This window comes from Phaseolus vulgaris, chromosome 11 (genome assembly GCF_051622355.1).
Source record: "Phaseolus vulgaris cultivar YP4 chromosome 11, ASM5162235v1, whole genome shotgun sequence".
NCBI lineage: Eukaryota > Viridiplantae > Streptophyta > Magnoliopsida > Fabales > Fabaceae > Phaseolus > Phaseolus vulgaris.
The window spans coordinates 7010539-7037153 of NC_143508.1; the positions used below are offsets into that span (position 1 = coordinate 7010539).

Genomic DNA, 26615 nt, shown 5'->3' on the forward strand with positions numbered 1-26615 from the left:
AATCCAAATATTTGGATTGAATCTAAAATTCAAATCCATATTTTTTATAAATTTATATAATATAAAAAAATTATTAGTGTAATGTAATTTTTTTTTATAAAGATTAATTATTAAATTTTTTAATGTTAAACTTATGTTTTCAATTAGTTATTAATTTTAATATTTTATAGTAGCTTAACATTTTTATATTTACGCCAATCTTAATCAATTCTTTCTTTTAACTATATTCTATTCACTAGGTAAATCTTATTTTTTTTTTCTTTGATAAGTCATTTATTATTTATTTAATATATATTTAAATAAATACGTTTGATTTTAGGAGAAATTTTTTATCCTGATTTTATTTTCAATTATATATTCAGATAAAATATAAATTAAATAATTTTAATATGTTTAATTTAAAATTTTCGTATTATGCATATTTTAATTTTGATAAAAAAACTTAATAAAAAATTACTCCGTTATTTTTATTAAGGTAAAACATTCTCTATTTTTTTTTGTTATAAAAATGATTTAATTTTTAAAATATTAAAATAAATTGTATAAAAGGGATTATTTTTCCCTGATGTCAATTCAGTAGAAAAAATTTATTTTTCAAAATTCTAAAATGAATACCCTCTTGATGAAAAACAAAAATTGAATATTTTTATTTCTTGTATGAATGTGAATTCTGAAAGTCAGGGACTATCCAATAGAAGAATACCAATGAATGTCAGGAAGCGTAACCGGGTTCAAACATCTCAAATGACTGTAAGTGAGCATGATGGAGAAGCCAGTGAAGGACATTCTGATAGTGTCATACCACATGCTTCTTGATGTCTTGACCTCATCAACTTTAGGGATGATGTCGGAAATGATCTTGTATTAACAATTGGATGTAGATCTCTAAATTATAACCACGAGGGGTAGTTCTTAGGAGAGGTGATTGGATTTCTCTAGCTTTTTTTGTGTACGTTTTCATGGATGTTTGGATGGAACATATGGTATTTGTTGATAGTTTTAGGCATTCGATAGTGTAGCTAAACTTTAGATATTGGATTTTAGCTACCTCCCCTTGGAAATTGATTGTATCCAAATGTTGTATCTCTTCTGCTAAATGTGATTGTTTGAATTTAAGGAGGGTGAAATGTGTCTTTTCCATTTTATGGCATTCGATGATACAAAATTTCTTGAGATGAAATTTGACAAAGACATTTTCATCACGCCCCTCGATGGAGAAGCCAGTGAAAGACATTCTGACACGCCCCTCAGTGGCAAAGACTGTTAAATCAACATCTTCCTCGTAGATAGCAGTTAAGCTTTTTAAACCGAGAATAAAAGATTGGAGGTTTTTTATATTAGTGGAACAAGAATTTGACAAACTTAGCAAGCTCTTCAGTTTTTTGCAATTACTAATGTCAATCTTCATCAGAGAAGGAGGGTCATTCCATGACAGGGTAGCAGATAAGCATTCCCATTGATCATTATTGATATAATATTTGATGCAGATGTTGATATAATAGCAGCAGTGTGAGGCCATTCTGATACTATTAAATATTGAATATTCATGAAACTGATGACTAGTATTACTATTGACGGTTAACTGAACCATTAATGTTATTCACAATCATTAGGTAAAATATAGAAATTGAGAAACTTGCATAAAAAAATATATAAATTAAAAATATAAAAATAACCATTGAAATTTATAAAATATCTAACCGAACATTATATTTACTCAAATTAAAATAAGTAGCTGAAAAAAAAGTCATAATTTTTTTTAATAATAACAAAATCGCCATCTATAACTTATTTACAATTCAAATTTTAAATAAAGATAAATCTCATAACTCTAACCACACTACTTCCTCAATTTTAAAATAATAGTATTTTAACCTTGTCACTCATGATAAAGAAAATGCTCAATTAATACAAAATCAGATAAAAAAAATTTCAAAATTTCAATTATTTTTGTTTCTCTCTTCAATTCAAGCAGTATTTTATTGATTTCTTATAATTATAAGAAGGGTATGTAGAAAGAAAATATTGAAGTTCTCAAATCTAATTATGGAGAAAGAATAAAGACTAAGCGTATCATAATTGGAATCAACACAATCAATCATAAAGCAACGTATTCTATTCTGGGATGACATGAATTGGGACAATGATTGAAGACCAATTTAAGCCCAGATTTACAGACTAAAATCCCCTTGCACACCATCTTTAATTTTGGTAAATATGTTACTACTAAAGTGGTCAACTTAGGGAGTGTAATTTTGATACCATCATCATAACTCTCTGCAAATATCTGTTCCATTGAATGGCAGTCTGATACAGATAGACACTCCAGGTTTTGAAGTTGTGGCACTAAGCTTGGTGTCAGCAACGTCTTTATTCCACGACAATGGTAGATATCAAAGTGTTTGAGATTAGAAAAGATGCCTCTGGGGGACGGAGGTGGTATTAAATTCGCAATATCTTCCTTGCAGATAGCAGTTAAACTTTCCAAATTACAAAGACTCAAATATTGAAGGCTTTCGATATTAGCGCATAAGGAACAAGACAAACAGAATAAGCTCTCTAGGTTAGTGCATCTAGTAACAGAAATTTCCGTCAAATGCTTAGGACAATTTGACGACAGAGGAGCACAAAAGCATTCCCATTGATCATTGTCTTCTACAGATAATATTGCTAGGTCTCTCGGGAGGGCATATGAGAATTCTTTGCAATCTCCAATGTTTATAGTTCGGCACTCAAATTCAATAGGAGTTTCTTCGAAGGTAAAATACTTTTTGTCATTCCAATCCTGATAATGGATAAGATAAGTTTGAGGTCCATAACCGCTGTCCAGGGTTTCTCGCACATAACGGTTGAGGTTATCCCCATCCACAAACCTTCCTGAAAAACATTCAAGCATAGTCATCCCCTTTACATCCTCTACACTTATACTTGAACTACCCCAGACATTCAGGTATTGAATATTGGTCAAACTAGGGAGAAAACTTCCTGGTACCAACTTCAAATTGTCATTCATCGACAGATCTAGCCATTCCAACTTCATTAGATTTTCCAAACCTTCAGGTGCTGCTTGGATGAAACAATATAAAATCTGCAATCTTAATAATGACTGTAGCTCCCCCAATGGAGGTATATATTCCAATTTTGAACATTCTTTGAGGGTTAAAGAAGTGAGAGACCTCAAGTTAGACAGCGAATGAGGCAAACATGTTAACTCTTCATTTTGTGATAAATCAAGTGTTGTTAGAGCATTCATGTGTGTGAAAAAACACTCTGGAATACGTTTAATCAAATTTTCAAATAAAAACAAGGTGGACAAGCGTGGACAATTAGGAGAAGTGCCCTCTGGAATTTCTTGTATCATGTTTTTAGGCAGAGAAACTGCTTCCAAATCAATTGTCCATTCCCGTATGTGAGTTATCTTTTCCATAGCTTTATTACATTTTACCATCATGTTAATGCCACTCTCCTTCAAGATATTCCACGCCATTTTCCTCACCAGACCATTCATTTTTACTCTCCTCGCGAAAACAAAACTACCCGACAATAAAGAATGGTTTATGAGTTTATTCACCATGACATACCCCTCATCAAATATTTCCTTCAAACTACTCTTTCCATTCAACAATCCCCTGTCAGCAAGCTTCATAATCAAATTATCAATTTCGAAATCATTAGCTAACAATGCACAATACAAGAAACATTTTTGCACGTCCTTTTCATTTAAATTATCATAGCTGCGTCTTAGTACACTTAAAACTTCTTCCTGCATCTCCACTTCCATTTCCAATGTGTCAAATCTATTCAGCGCATGTCTCCACCAATACAAGTCAAATTTTCCTTTCATGATTCGAGCAATCACACTGATTCCAAGTGGTAAACCATCACATTCCCTTACAACAGATCTTGCAATATTTTCCACTTCAGGATGAAGTGTTGAAGGTGTCCCAAGGTGTCCGTGTTTTAGTAAAAACAACTCCCAAGCTTCGTCAAAATCACGGAAAGGGCTCACAGTTATCATATTAATTGACTCACAATCCATCTGTTCAAACACATTTTTCAAACGACTTGTGATGATCAATTTAATACCCTTTATTCCAAGAGGAATTCCCACCTTTTCTAGATCAATATATTTCCAAACATCATCCAAAATAACTACTATCTTTTCTCTTTTTTCTAACTCTGATGCCAAAATCATTGCTCTTCTTCTCTCATCATCTCCCGAAAGTCTTACCTTTATTATTTCTGCAATGTGCTGTTGCAATTTGAAAATGGTGAAATTATGGGAAACAGTGACCCATAAGACATCCTTGAAAGTTTTGTTTCTTTTTATCTCACTATGCATGTAAGTTGCTAGGAATGTTTTTCCCACTCCCCCAGTTCCACATATGCCAATCATCAAAACTCTATCATCTTCCAGAAGCTTCTGAATCTTCCTAACATTTTTCCCAAATTTGCTACCAACAAATTCATTTGACAAAACCGAAGGCTTCTTTACCTCATGCTCTTCCACTTTTTTAGTTAACCATTGTATTTTGTTAAATTCTTCTGATATTTCAGGCAAATATATTTCTTCTTCTACAACAGAGAAACACTCAAACTGATTCAGTGAGTTCTTTATATCAACAGCTCGTTGTTTCATGTCCTGCAGTCCGCACAACCAATGATCAACCTCTCTCTTGCGCTTCTTGCCACGTGACTCCAACAACTGTAATTGTGTCTGAATGTCGTCTTCTTTACTTCTCAGATTGGATATAATCACATCTAACTTACTTTGCAAAGTAGTCCTCAAAGTACCATTATGAGCTTCATAATCTGTTTCATTGTTTTGGTGAAACTTAAATCATTTAAAGTAATAATATATTTAAACAAGGAAAAAAAAATACAAATACATTTTAAAGTACAAAATCTAATTAAACAGTATTTTATTTCTTCGTTTTTCCTTTTATTCGATTTTTGAATAGAAGTTTTAAATATATATTACTTTATCAAAATAATATATATATTTTTTCAGAAAAAATATTTAATTAAAAGTATTAAATTTTATGTTTTTTTTCAATATTATTTTTAATTTTTATCTTTTTACTTATTAATTTTAGTTATTTTTTATTTTTTTTCATCAATAATTATGAGAGACTTGAAATAAGCAAAAACTAGCCCATGAGAAATACTACTATTGATATAAAATAAACAAAAGTTTAGAAATGATTAAAAACTTATAGTACTAAAATAAAAAATTTAATCAAAAACTTAATTAGCGATAATAATTTTAAAAAAGAGTAAATAACCTCAAATAGTTGTGCTTTACAATTCCAACACACATAATAAAATGTGGTTAATTTTTTTTAATATATATATATATATATTCACATTAAGAAATTTAAAATTATACATGTTGAAACACCAAAATAAAAATTGACCATTAAAAACTAAAATAAGAAAAAAAAACTATATATATTGCATGACCTAAATAAAATGATAAAAATATTTGTGCGAAAATAAGAAAAAAAGAAGATAATGGAAGGGTAAGTAGAATGCATACCTTGTAATGATGCACACCTTTCAGGGTTAAGTGCATTATCAACCATTTCTATATCACCTAGATCACCTTCAACCACTTCAATGCAAAAAGAGATGTAGATAAAATTAAAATCTATTCATTTTTTAAATTTAAACTAAAATCAGAAAAAATTTAAGGTAGTAATTAAGGTAAGTTTATGAAGACATATACAAACAAAATGATGATTGAAAATCAAGCTATCTTGTATCACCTAAAAAATAAAGCACTCAGAATGAAGGGAAACAAATAAAGACAAAAAAAAAATCTATTAGAAAGTTGCATAGAAAGTTGCATACCTCCTAATAATGTTGATCCTGTTTCATGGTTAATTGAACCACCAACAATATCAGTCATTTCCCCAACCCTTTCGGCCACTTCAATAAAACATAAAATATGAGATGATTAAAAAAAAACAATAACATTTTTCTGCTCTTTCATATTATTTTATACTGCTGTATGATTTAGACTTAAAGTTTATTCTTGGGTTAATTAAGTAATAACGTTTAAACAAAATACAGAAAAAAGAGTATGTGAGTGAGAAATAAAAAATAGTTGTACCTTGTGATGTGGTGATGACATTTATATGTTGTTGGGAATGATTTGAAGCTGAGATATGGTTAGGAAGAGAGGAGCATATACGAATGCCTTTTCCTTGTATTCGATCAACATGTGCTTTAATTCTTGAAACTCCTCCTCTGAATTTCAGTCCACAGTGTTTGCACTTCAACCTACCATCTTCTTCAACAGAAACTTGATTCCAGTACTCCTCATCTTTAGGTCTACCCATTATTATTATATTTTCCTCTGCCCACAAAATGAAATCTACTGCGGTAGTGTTGTAGGGTTGAAGTAACCATTCACAGCATCCATTGACTTTGATTACAAGTGAGTATCCAAGTATTATGAAATGCAAAATTAGATAAATAAGGAAAAATTGTTTTACTTGTTGGATCATGGATAAATAATGGAAGACAAAGCAATCATTTCCATTGGAAAATCAGAGAAAGAAGAGGGAATTACCGAATGGAGCCCTTCTTCCAAGTGGTTGATTACTGAATGCAGCAACTTAGTCTCTTTTAACATATGAAATTATGTTTGAAAATGTAGAAGTGATTTGAGAGAGAAAGAGCAAAAATAGAGAAGATGCATCTGAAGTTGGAGAGATTTGGTAGAAATTTGCATCTGCAGAAAAGTAAAAGACACTTGCTGATAGCTCCAAAGAAAGAGTCGGCATTAACTGTTTGGTGAAAAAATTACAAAAATGGTGCAAGCAATTTGACACTCTAAATAAGTATATCGGCTCTAAGTTGCATTGGGGTTTAGGCATTCAGTTTAAATCTTTTTTACACCCAATATCATAATTAATATTTGTTCATGCAAATGATCATTTTTTTAAATTTAATGTATTTTATTTTTAAAAAATAGTTAATAACGTGTTTTTATTTTGAAAAATAATTAATTTTGTTTTAAATTGTATCCATCTTAAACTCTATTTCACGAAAATAATTTAATTTTTTTAAAATAACAAAAATATTTTTAACTTTAACTACATTTAAAAAATAATAAATATTATTAATTTATTTAGAATACTTTATATATATTTTTTGTATATTAAACTTGATTTAGGATAAGTTAGTTTTTTTATAAAAAAAGTTAGTTTTAATTCTTAAACTTTATTTATGATTATTTTAAATAAAACAAATTAATTTTTTAAAAAAAATAAGAACATATATATATATATATATATATTATCTTAAATAATGATTTTTATAGTCAAAGTAATTAGTATTTTAATTAAAATGAAAATTTAAAACCTAATTAAAAGTTAATTTTAAAATTATATACCATTAAAGAAAATTTAATACAAATAAATATTCAGTTGATATGAAGCAAGAATTTATTATAGACATATTTAAAAAAAATATTAATTATTACTTTGTGTAGAAAATAATTCAATTGACTAAAATATATTTAAGGAACGATTTTTCATGTATGTAATTTTTGTTGCGTTTATGTATTTTTGGTGTCAAATTGCACTATATTTGTAATTTTTTCTCTTAAAGTTGCATGTTTTCAGATGAGATCTTTTGCTTTTTATATTAGACGATAAATATGAAATTTTTTTATATTTTAAATTTTTCAGTTGTAACTACTTTTAGTTACATCTGTTTTATAATTTGTAATTCGCACAACTTCATCTCATAACCGATTTTATAAATATAACCGATTTTATAAATATGAGTTAAAATTAGGTGCAGTTCGTAATAAATTTTGACTCTATTTTTCCAATTTGAACGCAAGTGTGAACATATTCCTCGAACAAAGAATAAAATAATCCAATGTTATTTCAATATATTTGGTCTACTTCAAAAGCAGAAACATTGGCCCACATCATCTAACTCAGATTTAGGGACAGAAAAACAAATTTTTTTTTAAGTTTGGTTTAGATTTAAGGAGCATTGTTTGATTTTGTTAAGTTAGCGAAATGAGTGTTTAGAATGTCGGCAGCATGAATGTGAAGGTGGGGTGTGATGACTTCTTGTAACATAATCATTATCCAACTCCAACTTTCCTTTCCTTTTCCATGGAAATAACACCACGTGATTGCTTTCTTCTTCCTTCCAATGCCACCTTTTTCGCAAAATAACCTACTCTCTTACAAAAATGGTTGTGATACAATTTTTCTGACACTTGAAAATGAAGTCATTTTTCGATATAATTAGTTTGATTTTACCTCCTCCACATGTCAGAAATATCTTTATAATAAAGTTTTTATTTTTCAAAAACAATTTCATTTTGATATAAAAGAAAAAAGAAAATTGTTCCATTTTTGTAAAAAAAATAAATTTCTTATAAAAAGGTATCACTATGCAACCTGACATTTTGACTAGACTGACACATCAAGTAACAACAATTTTCTGCTATCACATGAAAAAGTTATTATTAAAAAAAAGATATTATTAAAAAAAGAAAAAAGATATTATTATAAAAAAATAGAAAATAAAAAATTTGGGAGAATTAGACCAAAATTCAAGTTAACAAAAACGATACATAGGTAAAATATACATATTCATAAAGAATTCTAAGAATAGACTAAATGGAAAGCTATTATACCAATGAAATATTTCTCAATAAATATTAAATTAGTCAACTTATCAGCACACGCATCACATCCTTTTACGAAAAGTATGAGTAACTTTAACTCCAATGATTTTTTCATAATAATTAAGACAAATATTTTATGGATTTCGAAACATTCAAAAAATATTTGTCCTAACACTAAATACAGCACAAACCAAAACATAATCCGATCAAAAAAATTTAATATTATTTTTAGCTAAAATTAATGTTTGATTTTCATGATTTATACAGTTTTTTTCATACCCATGAAATAGATAATGTATATACAATTATAAAAATATAATTTATTTTAATTGAAAATAATAGAAATAGGTAAAAGATGTTATTAGCCATCTCAGAACCAATATGGTTTTGTGATATGCAGATGTGAATATGGAGGAGGAAGACGAAACAAGAGTCTTGAATATCAGTTCTACAATGGTAGAGAGTTAAAATCTGAAACAAAATATCTGAATGAATTAAAAACATTATAGTTTAAGTGTGAAAGGTACCCAGAAACACACGTCACATCATAAATAAATGTCTTTAAAATCTTAACTGCGTTGAGGTTCACTTATCTACCTATTGGATAACAGGTTGTGTGACTCTTGCCGACAAAGAAATTAAGGCATGTCAGTGAAGAAACAATTTTTTTCCCAAGAACACTATTTGTTTTGAATTCTGGTTTATTTCATTTTAATTAGTAAAATTGATTTTTTTCAACTGTTAAACGTGATTGAAATTTATTTTAAATAAAAAAGTATGTCCCAATATTAAAATCGATTGCTAATGTAAACTGAAAAACTTTTTTAAGAGCTTCTCTTGTTTAATGATGACCTGTCGAACTTAAAAGATGTTTTTATATTACCCTCTTCATTTACATTAATTAGGTCATGTTGATTTAATTTTTGACGGATTATGTATAAATTTTACATACAAATATTCTTAATAATTTATACAAAATATTGAAAACATAAAATAAATATAATTAATATCTTCAAAACATAAATACTTTCTTTATTTAGAAGGATTAAAAAAATTCAAATATGAAAGAATTCCTATAAATAATTTTTTAATACAATAAATGTTTTTAAATAAATATTTTTTATCTTGTTTCCTTAACTCATTTTCTTAAACGTGTCTGCCATGTGACAGAAAAGGATTGATCGCTAACTTTCATCAATATATTTAATAAGAAATTTTAGCCAGGTTTCCTTGAGACTCTTTTTACAACATATCCAAATGCATTACAGATCCTGAAAGGTTCATGGAGTAAATCACCAATTTTATTATGGATAGTGAGTACACAAATATGATACATTCATACATGAATAGACTGATAAATTTCTTACATTGTTGCTCCAAAAGGATGATGAAACTATGCCATTAGATACATTCTGAATTACAAGCACATGGTTTGTTATGTGTGACACTAATTCTGATGCTGTCATATCACATCATATCACATGTTTCTTCATATTTTGAATAGGAAAATGATTATTTGACACCTCCAAACTGTTTGCTCCAATTTACACCTGTGTGACGTGGAGGAATGGATGATGTGGCATGGGCACTTTTGGTATTTTTGGTAAAAGCAACGTGACATGTGATCTAAAAACGGGGAAGAGTGTATTACGGTTTGAAATTCAAATTTCCCGCAAGCATAGGAACGTGTAGAGATAGACAAACGGTGACTTCGGTGACGAAGTTGTGTACGGTGACGGCGGAGAGGGCAAAGGTGTGAACTGACGGTGACGGCGGAGTAGTGACAGTGGTTTAGTGCGAACTGACAGTGGTTTAGTGCGAACTGACGGCGGAGTAGTGCGAACTGACGGTGGTGTGCGAAACGCTGCGAGGAAGGAGGAGAAGGTGGTTTGCGAAACGCTACGAGGAAGGAGGAGAAGGTAAGTGTGTTTATTTTGGTGTAGTGATTGACCAAATTTGACTGCTATAGTGGATGTATTTGAGATTGTGCATGCATAACAAGAACCTGTTAAAAAAACATCATCTGTTTATCCAGAAATTTAAAGTTAAAAATTCAATGTGTAGGTAATTTCTTCTTTTTTTTCATAGACAAGATGATAGGTAATCCTGGGAACTGAATTTGTATAGGGTGTGTGACTGTGAAGGATTTTGGATTGATGTTCTATTTCGTTGGCTGACGTTCGAAATTGATATACTGAGAAGCAACAAATGTATCTTAGAAATTAACGTGGGTTCATGGCCTAAGTCCTGAAGGGCAGTTAAAGGTTTTTGGTCTCCTAATCCTTCATATGAAATTTCATGAAAATCTTACAAGTCCTAACACATTTGGTAAGTTGGAGAATCATGTGTTCATAAAAGTACTTGTAATTCCAAAGCCTCCACTAAGGTTATTCTTTTTTGGACATTTTGTTAACAGCAAATAGGTATCATCATTTGGTGTACATATTATATTTAGTTTTTTACCCTTGAATATGTATTTGTTGTCTAGAATACTACAAATATTTTATGTTTCAGCCGGCAAGAGGAATTGTCGCACACACCCAGAAACGAAGTCAGTATATTAAATTTCTATCTCATTGGTACCCTTATAGTGTAAGTGGGGACCCATGTGTTAATAAGTGGGGAACCAATAATAACTTTTTGCATGCTGATTATCTTCATTTTATTTTTCAGATTCTTGTATTTGGAACTGAATGTTGTGTGTAGTTGACAATAGTTGGATGGAATGAATCTTATTTGGGTGTGTTTTAGCATGATGTGGTGTTCATTGGAACCCTGGTAGTGAAAGTGGGGACCCATGTGTTAATTAGTGGGGACCCATGAGTAACTTTGTGCTTGCTCATCGGCTTCAATTATTTTTTTTTTATTCCTGGAACTAGAAATGAATATTGTGTGTAGTTGAGACAAAGTTGGATGGTATAAATGTTAATTGACTGGGTTTTAGCATGATGTGGTGGTCATTGGAACCCTTATAGTGTAAGTGGGGACCCATGTGTTAATAAGTGGAGACCCATGACTAATTTTCTGCATGTTCATTGTCTTCAATTTTGTTTTTGCATTCCTGTAAGTGGAACTGAATGTTGTGTGTAAGTGACACATAGTTGGACTGTATTAATGCTAATTGAGTGGGTTTTAACATGATGTGGTGGTTATTGGAAGCCTTATACTGTAAGTGGGGACCCATGTGTTAATAAGTGGGGAACCATGCATTACTTTCTGCATGGTCATTGTCTTAAATTATGTTTTTGGATTCCAAGAACTGGAAGTGATTGTTGTGTGTAGTTTAGACATAGTTGGATGGTATGAATGTTAATTGAGTGGGTTTTAACATGATGTGGTGGTCACTGAAACCCTTATAGTGTAAGAGGGGACCCATGAATTACTTTCTGCATGGTCATTGTCTTAAATTTTGTTTTTAGATTCCAAGAACTGGAAGTGATTGTTGTGTGTAGTTTAGACATAGTTGGATGGTATGAATGTTAATTGGGTGGATTTTAGCATGATGTGGTGGTCATTGGAACTCTTATAGTGTAAGTGGGGACCCATGAATTACTTTCTGCATGGTCATTGTCTTAATTTTTGTTTTTGGATTCCAAGAACTGAAAGTGATTGTTGTGTGTAGTTTAGACATAGTTGGATGGTATGAATGTTAATTGGGTGGATTTTAGCATGATGTGGTGGTTATTGGAAGCCTTATACTGTAAGTGGGGACCCATGTGTTAATAAGTGGGGAACCATGCATTACTTTCTGCATGGTCATTGTCTTAAATTATGTTTTTCGATTCCAAGAACTGGAAGTGATTGTTGTGTGTAGTTTAGACATAGTTGGATGGTATGAATGTTAATTGGGTGGATTTTAGCATGATGTGGTGGTCATTGGAACTCTTATAGTGTAAGTGGGGACCCATGTGTTAATAGGTGGGGACCCATTAATTACTTTCTGCATGGTCATTGTCTTAAATTTTGTTTTTGGATTCGAAGAACTGGAAGTGATTGTTGTGTGTAGTTTAGACATAGTTGTATGGTATGAATGTTAATTGGGTGGGTTTTAGCATGATGTGGTGGTCATTGGAACCCTTATAGTGTAAATGGGGACCGATGTGTTAATAAGTGGGGACCCATGAATTACTTTCTGCTTGGTCATTGCTTTAAATTTTGTTTTTGGATTCCAAGAACTGGAAGTGATTGTTGTGTGTAGTTTAGACATAGTTGGATGGTATGAATGTTAATTGGGTGGATTTTAGCATGATGTGGTGGTCATTGGAACTCTTATATTGTAAGTGGGGACCCATGTGTTAATAAGTGGGGACCCATTAATTACTTTCTACATGGTCATTGTCTTAAATTTTGTTTTTGGATTCGAAGAACTGGAAGTGATTGTTGTGTGTAGTTTAGACATAGGTTGATGGTATGAATGTTAATTGGGTGGGTTTTAGCATGATGTGGTGGTCATTGGAACCCTTATAGTGTAAATGGGGACCTATGTGTTAATAAGTGGGGACCCATGAATTACTTTCTGCTTGGTCATTGTTTTAAATTTTGTTTTTGGATTCCAAGAACTGGAAGTTATTGTTGTGTGTAGTTTAGACATAGTTGGATGGTACGAATGTTAATTGGGTGGGTTTTAACATGATGTGGTGGTCATTGTTTATCATATTTGGTTTGGATTTCTTTATCATTGTTGTTAAATTGCATGTTGTAGGTTGATCGTCTTTTACACCTTTTTGAAATTCTTGACGAATTTTCTAGAAAGAGTGGTGCCCAAATTTCATTGGTAAAAGAAAATGTTCCCCTACAACCGAATAGGTTAGTATTGACAGTAATATTCATATTTATTTTGATTTCTCTCTAATTTGGTTTGGAGTTAATATTTTGAATTCTTCTTTAGGGTTAAATTTATTTTGGTTGTATGCAGTTATGACTGTGGTATTTTAGTTGTGAAATATATGGAGTTGTGGGATGGTTCACAACACTTGGAAGGGAATACCTTTCCCAATTACACCACGGTAAGAGTTATTTTGATTACTTAACACATTTTATTTATAGTTTGGTGATTGCAAACTGATTCCATGATATATTATTTAGAAGGAGCTCTTACGCTTTCGTCAAGAGATGCTATTTTCGTGGGTGTTGCATGAGTCTAATGTTCAACGAAAAGTCGTATTGACAGGTTTGGAAGTAGATTGCCCTTGATTTTTATTGGACTTATTTTGAATGTAATTGTACACTTTCAATTGAATTGTAACAAAAAAAAAAGTGTTAGTTATTATGAGTTGATGTGAACAATGTAGATACTTTTATTTCATGAATGGAAGCATTATCAATTTCATTTAAGTTATTTAGTTTAAGAATTTTTTTATATCATATTTTGGGCAGAAAGTTGTCATTGGAGCACATGAATGTGAAGGTCTTTGTTAATAAATTAATTGGAACCCTTATAGTGTAAGAGGGACCCTTGTGTTAAAAAGTGGGGACCCAAGAATAACTTTGTGCGTGGTCATTGTTTTCAAATATTTTTTTGGATTCCTGTAAATGGAAGTGAATGTTGTGTATAAGTGAGACATAGTTGCAATATATGAATGTTAATTGGGTGGGTTTTACTGTGATGTGGTGGTCATTGGAACCCTTGTACTGTAAGTGGGGACCCATGTGTTAATAATTGGGGACCCAATAACAACTTTCTACATGGTCATTGTTTTCAAATATGTTTTTTGGATTCCTGTAAATGGAAGTGAATGTTGTGTGTAATTGAGACATAGTTGCAGTGTATGAATGTTAATTGGGTGGGTTTTACCGTGATGTGGTGGTCATAGAAACCCTTATACTGTAAGTGGGGACCCATGTGTTAATAAGTGGGGACCCATGAATTACTTTCTGCTTGGTCATTGTTTTCAAATATTTTTTTGGATTCTTGTAAATGGAAGTGAATGTTGTGTGTAATTGAGACATAGTTGCAGTGTATGAATGTTAATAGGGTGGGTTTTACCGTGATGTGGTGGTCATAGAAACCCTTATACTGTAAGTGGGGACCCATGTGTTAATAAGTGGGGACCCATGAATTACTTTCTGCATGGTCATTGTCTTAAATTTTGTTTTTGGATTCGAAGAACTGGAAGTGATTGTTGTGTGTAGTTTAGACATAGTTGGATGGTATGAATGTTAATTGGGTGGGTTTTAGCATGATGTGGTGGTCATTGGAACCCTTATACTATAAGTGGGGACCCATGTGTTAATAAGTGGGGACCCAAGAACAACTTTCTACATGGTCATTGTTTTCAAATATTTTTTTGGATTCTTGTAAATGGAAGTGAATGTTGTGTGTAAGTGAGACATAGTTGCAGTGTATGAATGTTAATTGGGTGGGTTTTACCATGATGTGGTGGTCATAGAAACCCTTATACTGTAAGTGGGAACCCATGTGTTAATAAGTGGGGACCCAAGAACAACTTTCTGCATGGTCATTGTTTTCAAATATTTTTTGGATTCCTGTAAATGGAAGTGAATGTTGTGTGTAAGTGACACATAGTTGGACTGTATTAATGTTAATTGGGTGGGTTTTACCATGATGTGGTGGTCATAGAAACCCTTATACTGGAAGTGGGGACCCAAGAACAACTTTGTGCATGGTCATTGTTTTCAAATATTTTTTTGGATTCCTGTAAATGGAAGTGAATGTTGTGTGTAAGTGAGACATAGTTGCAGTGTGTGAATGTTAATTGGGTGGGTTTTACCATGATGTGGTGGTCATAGAAATCCTAATACTGTAAGTGGGGACCCATGTGTTAATAAGTGGGGACCCGTGAATAACTTTCTGCATGGTTATGGCTTTCATGTTGCTTTTTCTCACTGCAACTGCATGCATGCAGGGGAGGGGATTACAATAATTTTATGACCAACCTAATTGTCATTCAATTCAACGAAATTCAATGCAACAAATTTAAAATGATTGTATTTTGAAGACATCATGGTTATCATTTTGTTCAATACCCAAGGTACAACCAAGTGGTGCAAGAATGGTTTTTATATAACCATCTATTCAAACAAAGAAGACATGAAATTGATTGTAACTTAAACTTGCAATACAACAAATATTATCAATACATATAGGAATGTATCCCATGTACGATGTTCAAATGGTGAGGAGTTGTGATGCACCAAAAATGATAAAAGTTCTCTTCTATGTCATATAAAACACTTCCTTGTGTGCAAAAAGTTTTGTGGTTCCTTCATTACAACCTGCAGCCAAAGAATGAATTTAACTTATATGAACAAATTGATATCTATAGAACATTTGTTAGGTTTAAGGTCACAAACCTAAACAACTCTGATGCATTTGATTCTTGAGATATTGGTAAATTAGTTTGGACTGAGTTCAACAATGAAAGAAGGCCAACAGACCCCGTACTTGACACCTACAATTTAATTCGTACTAATTAAACAAAACAAAAAGTTCCAAACGTGAAAATAGTGAAGAAGTACAACAACAATTTTGATGATTCAGAATTTTCCACATAAACCATTTTGATTTATTTTTTTACACTTTGCTTCTACCAGTAAAGTGAATAGCTGTAAACAAAACCTTATATTAATAGCAAATAAGCATATCCACTCATCCATTCATTCTTGAAAAGATTACAAAATGATCGTTTGATAACGGAAATCAACCAAACCAAAATACATACCTAACAGCAACACTAGTCTTTAAAGCTTCTGTCTCCCTTCAATAATCGCCACGCTTGTTTACCGGCCAATAAAAAACCCTATCCGTCGCGCCCAATCCAAAACCCCACCAATCGAAAACCCTAGCAATCAAAAACGCAAATTCGAACCTGTTTTTTCACAAACAAAGTCCCTTCGCAATCCACAACACTACCTTTCAAACGCACAACTCAATGGAAGAACAAATCCTTTTTTCGAACACACTCCCTCTCCCTTTCAAAAACCCTTTTTCGAACTCACTCCTTCTCCCTTTCAGAAACTCTTTTCTCGAACGCACCTTCCAAATGGGGTTTATTTTGATTTTTTTTTCCAACTCAGCAACTGGACCCACAAACTCTTTCTTTAATATTAAAAGTGCCATGTGAGCCGGATGTAATTTGGAGCAACCTCAAGAGAGGTGTCAAAATATCGGTACTCATATTCATATATGATTGAACCAAAATGGCATACCAAACCACAAGCACTATAGCCAACATAAAAAAAACCATTATTTTCTTCTTGCCCTCTACATGCATATCATGGCTCCACCCATCAGAACAACAAAAGACATCCATTTTACATGTACGCGGTTGAAATTCATGCAACCACCAGAAGCCTCCACCGGAACACCACTTTCATCGTCCATATTTTTGTTACTATCACCACTTCTGTCTGCATGTGGCTTCGGTGCCGGAGCCTTAGGCTTAGGGAGCACCACGTCAAGTGGAAGAAGCACCTTGTCCACCTCATAAATAGCAAGCTTGTTGTCTGTATACACGATGCCTGTAATGGTGGCATTGACGGCACCGGTGCTCATGCTCACGTGGCTGCCACCGTAAGTGGTGATGTTAAGTTGCAGCCTTTTGGGGTCATCACCGGCTTGGGTCTGAACGGGGTTGGTTAAAGTGTCGAAGTTGGAGATTGAGAGGAAGGAAGAAAGAGTGTGAAACTGTAGGAGTTCCACCTTTTGCCTGTCGTTGAGTGAGTTCAGGAACCCTCCTTTCAGCTTTGAAAAGGCAGTGTCAGGTGGCGACAAATGGTCAATCCCCTAGAACCTGATGTGAGGAGTTGAGAGTTGAGTTGGTTGATCAACTAGGTTGTCTTCAGAAGCCGAATCAGAACAAAAAATCTTTTGGCCTTACTCAGTATTTGAGCAATGTCAAAGGTAGCGGCTTTTGGATTCATATACCTGACTTGCCTATATTCTAACTTTTCTTAGAAGCAGTGTCCTTGATAAATAGTTTTTATCTATTGAGAATCACCCTCTTGAGAATTAGGGTTTCTTGTGCGTGCGTGGCGCCAGCGGAACACCTCCGCATCTTAGGGTTTTCCGTGCAAGGCGGCAGCATTGTGCGTGACGGCAGCGGAATAACTGGAGGTGCGGCGCGGCGATGCTACAGGACGACATCTGGAACACAGAGCACGGGAGAGACGTAATTAGGATTTCTTGTGCATGCATAACGGCAGCGGAACGCCTCCGCATCTTAGGGTTTCCGGTGCAAGGCGGCAACATTGTGCGTGACAGCAGCGGCGGTGCTACAGGACGACGATGCGGTGCGGCGGCGTGGGCAGCGTGCGGTTTGTTCCGTGTTCTTGTGGAAGTTCTTGGCGACAACTTGTTAGCCTTCTAAAATGAAGGAGGATTCTGCGGGTTTTCTCATACCATGGGCTTGTTTGATGGATCGGGAAGTATGTCCTGATAAAAAAATATATTCTATATCTGGTCAAAGGAAGACTTTTGCTCAGGCTTTGGGAAATACATGTGACATTCCTTTGTCCCAGCTACCTACTCCTTGTATTAAGGGAGACATGATTGTTGTCCGGATTGATGAGGCAGATTACTTGGCTGGTCTTGAGGATTGCAAAACCCATCTCCATGGTCGGATTATTCTATCTAAGGGGGATAAACCTCTTACACACCTGGATTTAACTAAAAAGTTGCAACCGGTGTAGAAAGCTCTTGGACCATGGAAAGCAATTCCTCTTGGAAAAGGTTTCTATGAGTTTGAGTTCGCTTCTATAGAAGACATGTGATAGGCCCTCGGGATGGGTTCGTTGAAGTTATCTCCTGGTTTATTGAGATTGTTTGCCTGGACAAAAGACTTTGTCCCAGCTACCATGAAGAATACCAAAGCTCAAACATGGGTTAGAATCTACCATTTGCCTTTGGAGTATTGGAAACCAAATACAATATATTCCATCGTTAGAGGCCTTAGTACTCCTTTGTCTTTGGATGAGCATACTATGAGAAAGAATAGGGGTATGTTTGCTAGAGTGTTGGTGGATATTGATCTTCTGTCCCCTCTCTCCGATCAACTTTTGGTTGAACGTCCAGACTTTGCTTTTGTAGCTAGTGTGGAATATGAATGGCTCCCTCCTTTTTGTTCTCATTGTAAGATGATTGGGCACGAGCTTGCTCAGTGTCGGGCGATCCATGACCAGGGTCGTGTTCTTGGGCCTCAACATAAACCTTCTCAGAAGGCATCTTCTGATGAACGGGACCAAGGGAGGACCGTGATTCCTAAACAACGTAAAGAATATAGAAAAAAAGATCCGGAGAAAAAACTCGTGGAAGGCCTCATTGATAAGTTGAAAGTTGATGAAACAGGGGGAGGACAGGATGATTTTGCATATATGTCTCCTCTTGAGGATGCTTCAGATCATGATAGGTCCTCACCCAAGCAGGGGTTGTCCACTCCCACTTTGGATTCACTTGCTGTTATGCAAGCTAAGGACTCAGAGTCAAATTCAACAACTTTTATTGATGATTATCATGTGGAGGTATCTGTTCCTGTGCTTGTACCATCTCCGTTGCGTACTACCTCTCCTCGGAGGGTTAAATCACATGCAGATACTAATGCACCAGTTCCTAATGTGGGGGCCTCTGCTATTGTGAATGTACCGTCTCTGTCGCCTCATACCTCCCCTCGGAAGGCTAAATATCTTGGGGATGTTAAAGCAATATCGTTGGTCCTTCAAAATCACTTTTCTTCTCTTGATGGTTTGGAAACTACAGATGTGGGAGGTGATTATCATATTGGAGCGTCAACTATTCCGCCTGTTGGAATTAATTCTGATCATATTGAAAATCAGGTTGTTTCAAAATTTTGGGCTGACTCCAATGAGATGGAAGAGGATGCCAGTGATAATGGGGAGGAAGCAGTTTGCACTAAAAGAAAACCAGGGAGACCACCTAAGGGGACTGGTAAATCCAGAAAAACTGTTAAGGCAGTTCTTTCTACAACGTCGCAATGAAGGTCTCTTCATTTTTCTGGAATGTTAGAGGATTGGGAAACCACAAAACTGTGGAGATGTTGATTAGTTTACTTAAACTGCATAAACCCCTCCTAGTTTTTCTTGCTGAACCCATGATGTCGTACACTAATGCTTTCGACGTCCTTTTCAAATCTGTTAATATGCATTTGGTGGCTACGTCTCCTATTGTTAATAAAGTTGCTAAGATTTGGTGTTTGTCGGTTCCTAATCTTGTCCAAAGTTTCTTAGTTAATGATCAATTTATCTCTGTAACTTGTCTTCTGCATGATAAATGCTTTAGCTTTGCAGGTGTTTATGGAGCTAACACATACTTGACTAGACGATTTTTGTGGAGGGATCTTAGTTTCTTCACAGGGCCTTGGTGTATTCTGGGAGATTTTAATGTTGTGCTCTCGTCGGATGACTGTAAGGGGGGGTGGCTCCTAATCAATTTTCTTGTAATGAATTCCTTAACTGGATTAATACTAATGATCTTTCTTGTATGCCTTTTACTGGATCTAGTTATACTTGGTGTAATGGAAGGAGAGGGGTGCATAAAATTGATGAGCATATATTTATTCACACTCATTAGCCTAATTCATAGATTATTGGACTATAATAATAAATAAATCCATTGTTTTAATTAATATTCTTATAATTGGGTTTATTTGGGCCTTAGCTATTATTATTGTTAATTTTGTGTTTTTAGAGTAAATTATCCGGAGGAAGCATCTACCTTTGTGAATGGGCCAAATATGCAAAAGTCCAAGTTGCTTCTTGAACCAAAACAGAAAAAATATTATGAGGAGAAGAAAGAGAAAATAAAAGCTACAAGATTCTAGAAACAGAATTGGAAGCAAATCTTCTGCAAAATAAAAATAATTATGGAAAGATAGAAACTTGGAAACGGTTAACAAAATATAAACTACAATATTCTCTCAAGATCCTTGGAGCAGAAAAGCCTATAAAAGGACACAAGCATCAAGGAGAAAAAGGGAGAGCTTCATAGGGTTTTCTTAGTTTATTTTCTTCTTAGTAATTCTTTTGTTTTGCCTCCGCATGGAAGGCTAAACCTTTTTGGTTGATTCTTTTGTAATTCCCCATTGAGTTCTGAGGTTTTGTTCAATAAAAGTTTCAATTTTTAATTCTCTATAGCAGTTGTTTTTATTGTCTAATCTCCTGGAAAACTGGTTTTTGTGAGAGGTTGTACTTGAACGCATGATTGAGAGTCTTCCTTATCTTAAACTTTGGTTTCTTAGTTAGTTCGCATTGTTCTAATTAATTTCTTGGGCGCATGATTCAAGGGAGAGGAGGTAAGCATTCCCATGGAGTATACGCATGGAACAAAGTGGGTATTGATTAAACTAGTAGACGCATGCTTTACTGGTGAGTTTCAGTTGAATCAGATCGGTGCATGTTCAATCTGGTTTAGCTCTGTTGGAGGATTAAGAAAAGATTAATCTTTAGAGAACCTGTGAAGAATTCAATGGTGGAAGAACTTGGGATCAACCGCTTTTTATTTGCTATTTTAATCTCTTTTATATTTTTTGCACAACTATCTCAAACCCCCTTTTTATCTTTATTGTTATTGCTAACTTTTATTGCTTGCAGATAGATTTTAAATCCTGATCAACTGATTTTACTATTGGATTCGTTGGAAGACGACTTGTGGTCATCTGACCACAATTATACTATCATCTCTTTAGGGTAGACACTTTAGTTGCTACTTTTTGATTTTTTAATATTGAAAGCAATTCAGGGAAGACTCTGGCTAGGAAAGACTTGGTTTCTAAGTTTGTCCACTTGTGACTCACCTCTCTTTCCTGGGAGTTTACTTGGTTTTCTTTTCAATTTAAACAAAAAAAAGAGTTTGCTCTAAGGCGTCTAATAGCTGTTGGTGTCCATAATATACATCCCCTGTTTTCAATTCTAAAATGGAACAAAAATTAGCTGAAAAAATTTACAATTATGATATTTATTATGAGCCATATTTGCAGCAACGTTCACAGTTTTATGAGCAGCCTCAACAACAATGTGAACCATATTTTCAACAACCTCAGCATTTTAATCCATATTGTCAGCCGTCATATGAGCTACCTCAACAACAACCATATTATCAGCAATATTATTTTGATGAAAGTGAAACACCTTTTCAACCATTTTTTCAAACTGATAATATTACTCATAATCTTGAAGAGTCATCTTTAGAGGAGCTGGTGAGACAATTAATGGTAAATACAATGAAATCTCAGCAAAGCATAGATGCTACTCTATCAAAGTTAGAAGAGAAAGTTGGTCAATTGACTAGACAATTTGAAGATATTTCTAAGCAAAGTTTGAATTCACATCATGATCCTAATTTAGATATAGAAAATCTTTCCAACTTTGATACATGTTATACTTGTGATCCTGATATATGTGTTGAGATTAATTCTGCCATGCCTCCAGTTTCCATTTCATTTGCAGGAATAAAACCTTATCCAGACACTCCCAAAGTGCATATGACTGCTGAAGACACAAAGGATTTTGATGATACATGTGCAACATGTTCTGTGATGACCAAATGCATATCCTCTGATGATATAATTTGCAGTGCAGACACTGTTGATTTGCAGGTTGTTAGGATCTATGAACCATTACCAACTAATGTCCAACCTCCACTGATGGAAGAAAAATCATTGCTTAATCAAGAGGCATTAGACTCTATGACACATGCAGGTCTTGATAAAGAAGTTGTTGATGCTGCTATACTTGCCGAATCTACTGAAAAAGATTGCGCACTAGCAAATGGCTCTAACATAGTTTTGGAGGTAATACAAGAAGAGGAAGAACAGGTGTTACCCATCGTTCAAGTAGACACTGATAGTGGAGAAGAAGATGATATTATTCTTCCATCCTTAAAGCTTCACAGAGTACAACCTCCACTATTTAAGGTGAAACCCATATCACTCATTCCATCATCTCCACTGGCTACACCTTCTATCATAATTGGAACGTTTGAAAGCAGCCTTTACCAGCCACCACCACCTCCTAACTTACATTTCATTCCATCTCCCACCCCAACTAGACCGTCTACCCTAGCTAGACTGTCTAGCCTTAGACCACCACCCTTAGACGATCCTCAAACAGCTAATCATATCAGATCGTCTATGATGAATAAATTTTTGTCTTCCATATATACTCTAGAAAGTACCATCATCCATTCATGGAAGAAACTGTACCATTTCACACGACTTCCAGACCCGCCCCATTTTCATCTATTAATTCAAGGCTTATTCGTCATAGCATGTTTGTTTCATACTTTACCAAGGTACTGCATGCCTTGGCAAGACCTTCCAGCAATCATCATCTTTGTGCTACACTATACAAAGGCCCTTGGATTATATTGTAGAGGAGATGGTTGAAGAGATTTGTTGCAGTTGCCAATTCCCTCAAGCTGAATGAGGGAGTACTTCTTCTCTCACTTTTATTATACAAATTTATTTATTGATTTTACATTGAGGACAATGTATGATTTAAGTGTGGGGGAGGAGAATCATAGTTTAGGATTTATCTTTTGTTGATTTATTTTTGTGTTTTTTGTTTTTCTTTTAATTGTTTGAATTTCTTTTTTGCTTCTATTAAAATAAATAAGCTTTTTTAGGATTGTCTAATGGCTGACATGTTTTATAATTCTTGAAAATCTTGGTTTCTTGATCTTTGTTGTTTGGATTTTCTTAAAAATTGATAAATAAGTTGGTTATGAGAAATTTTGGGTTGAATCTTTTGATAGAATGTCCCTAGTGAGTTTTGAACCTTAATTGATATATCATTTAATACTCTTTTTAGTGTGTTTTCACTCATGTTTGCTTATACTCTAGAACTTAGCTTGATTCTTTGTTTTACAATTGTGATTTACGTGCATGAACTGATATGATAGAGGCATTCTTTGTTTAAATTAACCCACTAGCGATACTAGCCTACCTTTATGATAATAATCCATTTGTTAGCCCTTTGAGCCTATAGCCTTTTTCTTATTTTTAACCCTCATTACAAGCCTCAAAACAGAAAACCCATGTTTGTCCCTACCTTAGAAGATGAAGGAGCTTTGAAATCATTTGGGAATAGGCTTTTGAATAAGTGTGGGGGTGTATCTCATTTTCATAGTTTATCTCTTCAGTTTTTTTTAAAAAAAGAAAAAGAAAAGGGGTAGAAAAAAAAAATATAACAAGAGAAAAAAAAAAAGCAAAGCAAAACAAAGAAAATAAGAGTGGATCCTCTAATACACTGGATTGACTGTTTATTATATGAAAAAAAAAATTATATCTTGAAATAAAAAGAGGAGTTGAATTGTCATAATACTTACACTTGTTTTTAGACCTATCCTCCATTGTTCCTTTGTTTTTCTATGGTTTTAAGCCTAATTTCCCCCTTTTACCTACCTTTACCTTAGCCTCATTACATCCCTTATAAAGTCCTCTTGATCTTTGATTGCATATTTTTCAATGGTTGTGAATATTAGAGTCTTGCTAAGCATATGGTAGTGTTTGTCTGCATGAGTGTTGAGTGTAACTACAAACCCTAAACACTTTAGAGTTGGAGCGTGTCCAGTGAAGTTTTGTCAATTTTGACTCAACCTTCAATTTCAAGTACCTGCTTGTATATTAAAATATAGGAATTTTCATTCACATTTTTCTTGATTCCTTGATTTCTTGAAATTATATCATGTTTGTCATTATGCATTCTTAGAATTTGCTATTTGTTATTTGCATTTTTTTCTTTTCTTTTTAAACCTCAGAGTGTTTTGCCCGGAAGTGCAAAAGGATAAGTGTGGGGGTATTTGATGAGCATATATTTATTCACACTCATTAGCCTAATTCATAGATTATTGGACTATAATAATAAATAAATCCATTGTTTTAATTAATATTCTTATAATTGGGTTTATTTGGGCCTTAACTATTATTATTGTTAATTTTGTGTTTTTAGAGTAAATTATCCGGAGGAAGCATCTACCTTTGTGAATGGGCCAAATATGCAAAAGTCCAAGTTGCTTCTTGAACCAAAACAGAAAAAATATTATGAGGAGAAGAAAGAGAAAATAAAAGTTACAAGATTCTAGAAACAGAATTGGAAGCAAATCTTCTGCAAAATAAAAATAATTATGGAAAGATAGAAACTTGGAAACGGTTAACAAAATATAAACTACAATATTCTCTCAAGATCCTTGGAGCAGAAAAGTCTATAAAAGGACACAAGCATCAAGGAGAAAAAGGGAGAGCTTCATAGGGTTTTCTTAGTTTATTTTCTTCTTAGTAATTCTTTTGTTTTGCCTCCGCATGGAAGGCTAAACCTTTTTGGTTGATTCTTTTGTAATTCCCCATTGAGTTCTGAGGTTTTGTTCAATAAAAGTTTCGATTTTTAATTCTCTATAGCAGTTGTTTTTATTGTCTAATCTCCTGGAAAACTGGTTTTTGTGAGAGGTTGTACTTGAACGCATGATTGAGAGTCTTCCTTATCTTAAACTTTGGTTTCTTAGTTAGTTCGCATTGTTCTAATTAATTTCTTGGGCGCATGATTCAAGGGAGAGGAGGTAAGCATTCCCATGGAGTATACGCATGGAACAAAGTGGGTATTGATTAAACTAGTAGACGCATGCTTTACTGGTGAGTTTCAGTTGAATCAGATCGGTGCATGTTCAATCTGGTTTAGCTCTGTTGGAGGATTAAGAAAAGATTAATCTTTAGAGAACCTGTGAAGAATTCAATGGTGGAAGAACTTGGGATCAATCGCTTTTTATTTGCTATTTTAATCTCTTTTATATTTTTTGCACAACTATCTCAAACCCCCTTTTTATCTTTATTGTTATTGCTAACTTTTATTGCTTGCAGATAGATTTTAAATCCTGATCAACTGATTTTACTATTGGATTCGTTGGAAGACGACTTGGGGTCATCTGACCACAATTATACTATCATCTCTCTAGTGTTAGACAAGTATACTCTAGAATCATATTAATGAATTCCTTGACTGGATTAATACTAATGATCTTTCTTGTATGTCTTTTACTGGATCTAGTTATACTTGGTGTAATGGAAGGAGAGGGGTGCATAAAATACATAGAAGACTGGATAGGGCTTCATGTAATGGAGTGTGTCTGGATGAATGGGATTCTTGTACTTATCAGGTTCTTGTTAAAAATTGTTCTGATCATTCCCCTATTCTTGTTAGTAATTCTTTGCGGAAGGTTAGCAATTTTCGTTTCTTTTCGATGTGGCTTCAGGACACTTCGTGTCTAAAGCTTATTCATGATTCTTGGGATAATAAGGTTGTTGGTTGTCCTATGTTTATCTTGCAACATAAGTTAAAAAGGTTGAAACTTGAGCTCCGAGACTGGAATAAAAATTCTTTTGGTAATGTTCATAATGGAGTTCTTCTTAAGCAGGGCATCCTTCTTGGTATTCAAAAAAGCTTAGAGACTGTTAGTTTGTCTGATAGTGATGGACTTCTCTGTCAAGAAAAGATTGCTAAGGAGGAGCTTGATCATGCTCTTCACTGTCAATATTTGTTTTGGAAAGAAAGGGCTAGGATGTTAAGGTTCAAGGATGGAGATCGAAATACTACTTTTTTCCATGCGGTGGTCAAAAGGAGAAATAATTCTAGTGAGATTCATCGTCTACAGATTGATAATGAGGTTACGAAGGATCCTAAAATCATTGAGGATCATATTTTGGACTTTTATAAAAATCTTTAAGTTGAGTCTATTTCTAATGTTCTGGATACTGATAATATGGACGATTTTATTGGTACTTATATTCCTGCGATGGTTTCCTCTGAGGAGAATATGATGTTGATTAAATGTCCAGATTTTTCTGAAATTAAAAATGTTGTTTTTAATCTTAACGGTAATAGTGCTCCTGGTCCTGATGGTTTTGGTGGTGTTTTCTATCATTCTTGCTGGGAAATTATTGGGACAGATGTTTGCAATGCTGTTCAACAGTTTTTTAAACAAAACTGGGTT

The 26615-nt window shown here is 33.7% G+C and overlaps 1 protein-coding gene and 1 pseudogene across 1 annotated transcript; both read right to left on the reverse strand.

The window, feature by feature from the left end:
* Nucleotides 1-2025: 2025 nt before the first annotated feature.
* Nucleotides 2026-6861, reverse strand: LOC137829010 (disease resistance protein RPS2-like). Its single transcript, XM_090297866.1, has 5 exons — nt 6578-6861; nt 6116-6430; nt 5854-5931; nt 5540-5614; nt 2026-4812 (listed from the first exon to the last, which is right to left on the reverse strand). The coding sequence occupies exons 2-5, from the start codon at nt 6342-6344 to the stop codon at nt 2099-2101; spliced, it is 3096 nt and encodes a 1031-aa protein (XP_090153992.1). The 5' UTR covers nt 6345-6430; nt 6578-6861; the 3' UTR covers nt 2026-2098.
* A 9972-nt stretch (nt 6862-16833) lies between these two features.
* Nucleotides 16834-17545, reverse strand: LOC137823152 (fasciclin-like arabinogalactan protein 11 pseudogene; annotated as a pseudogene).
* Nucleotides 17546-26615: the final 9070 nt, after the last annotated feature.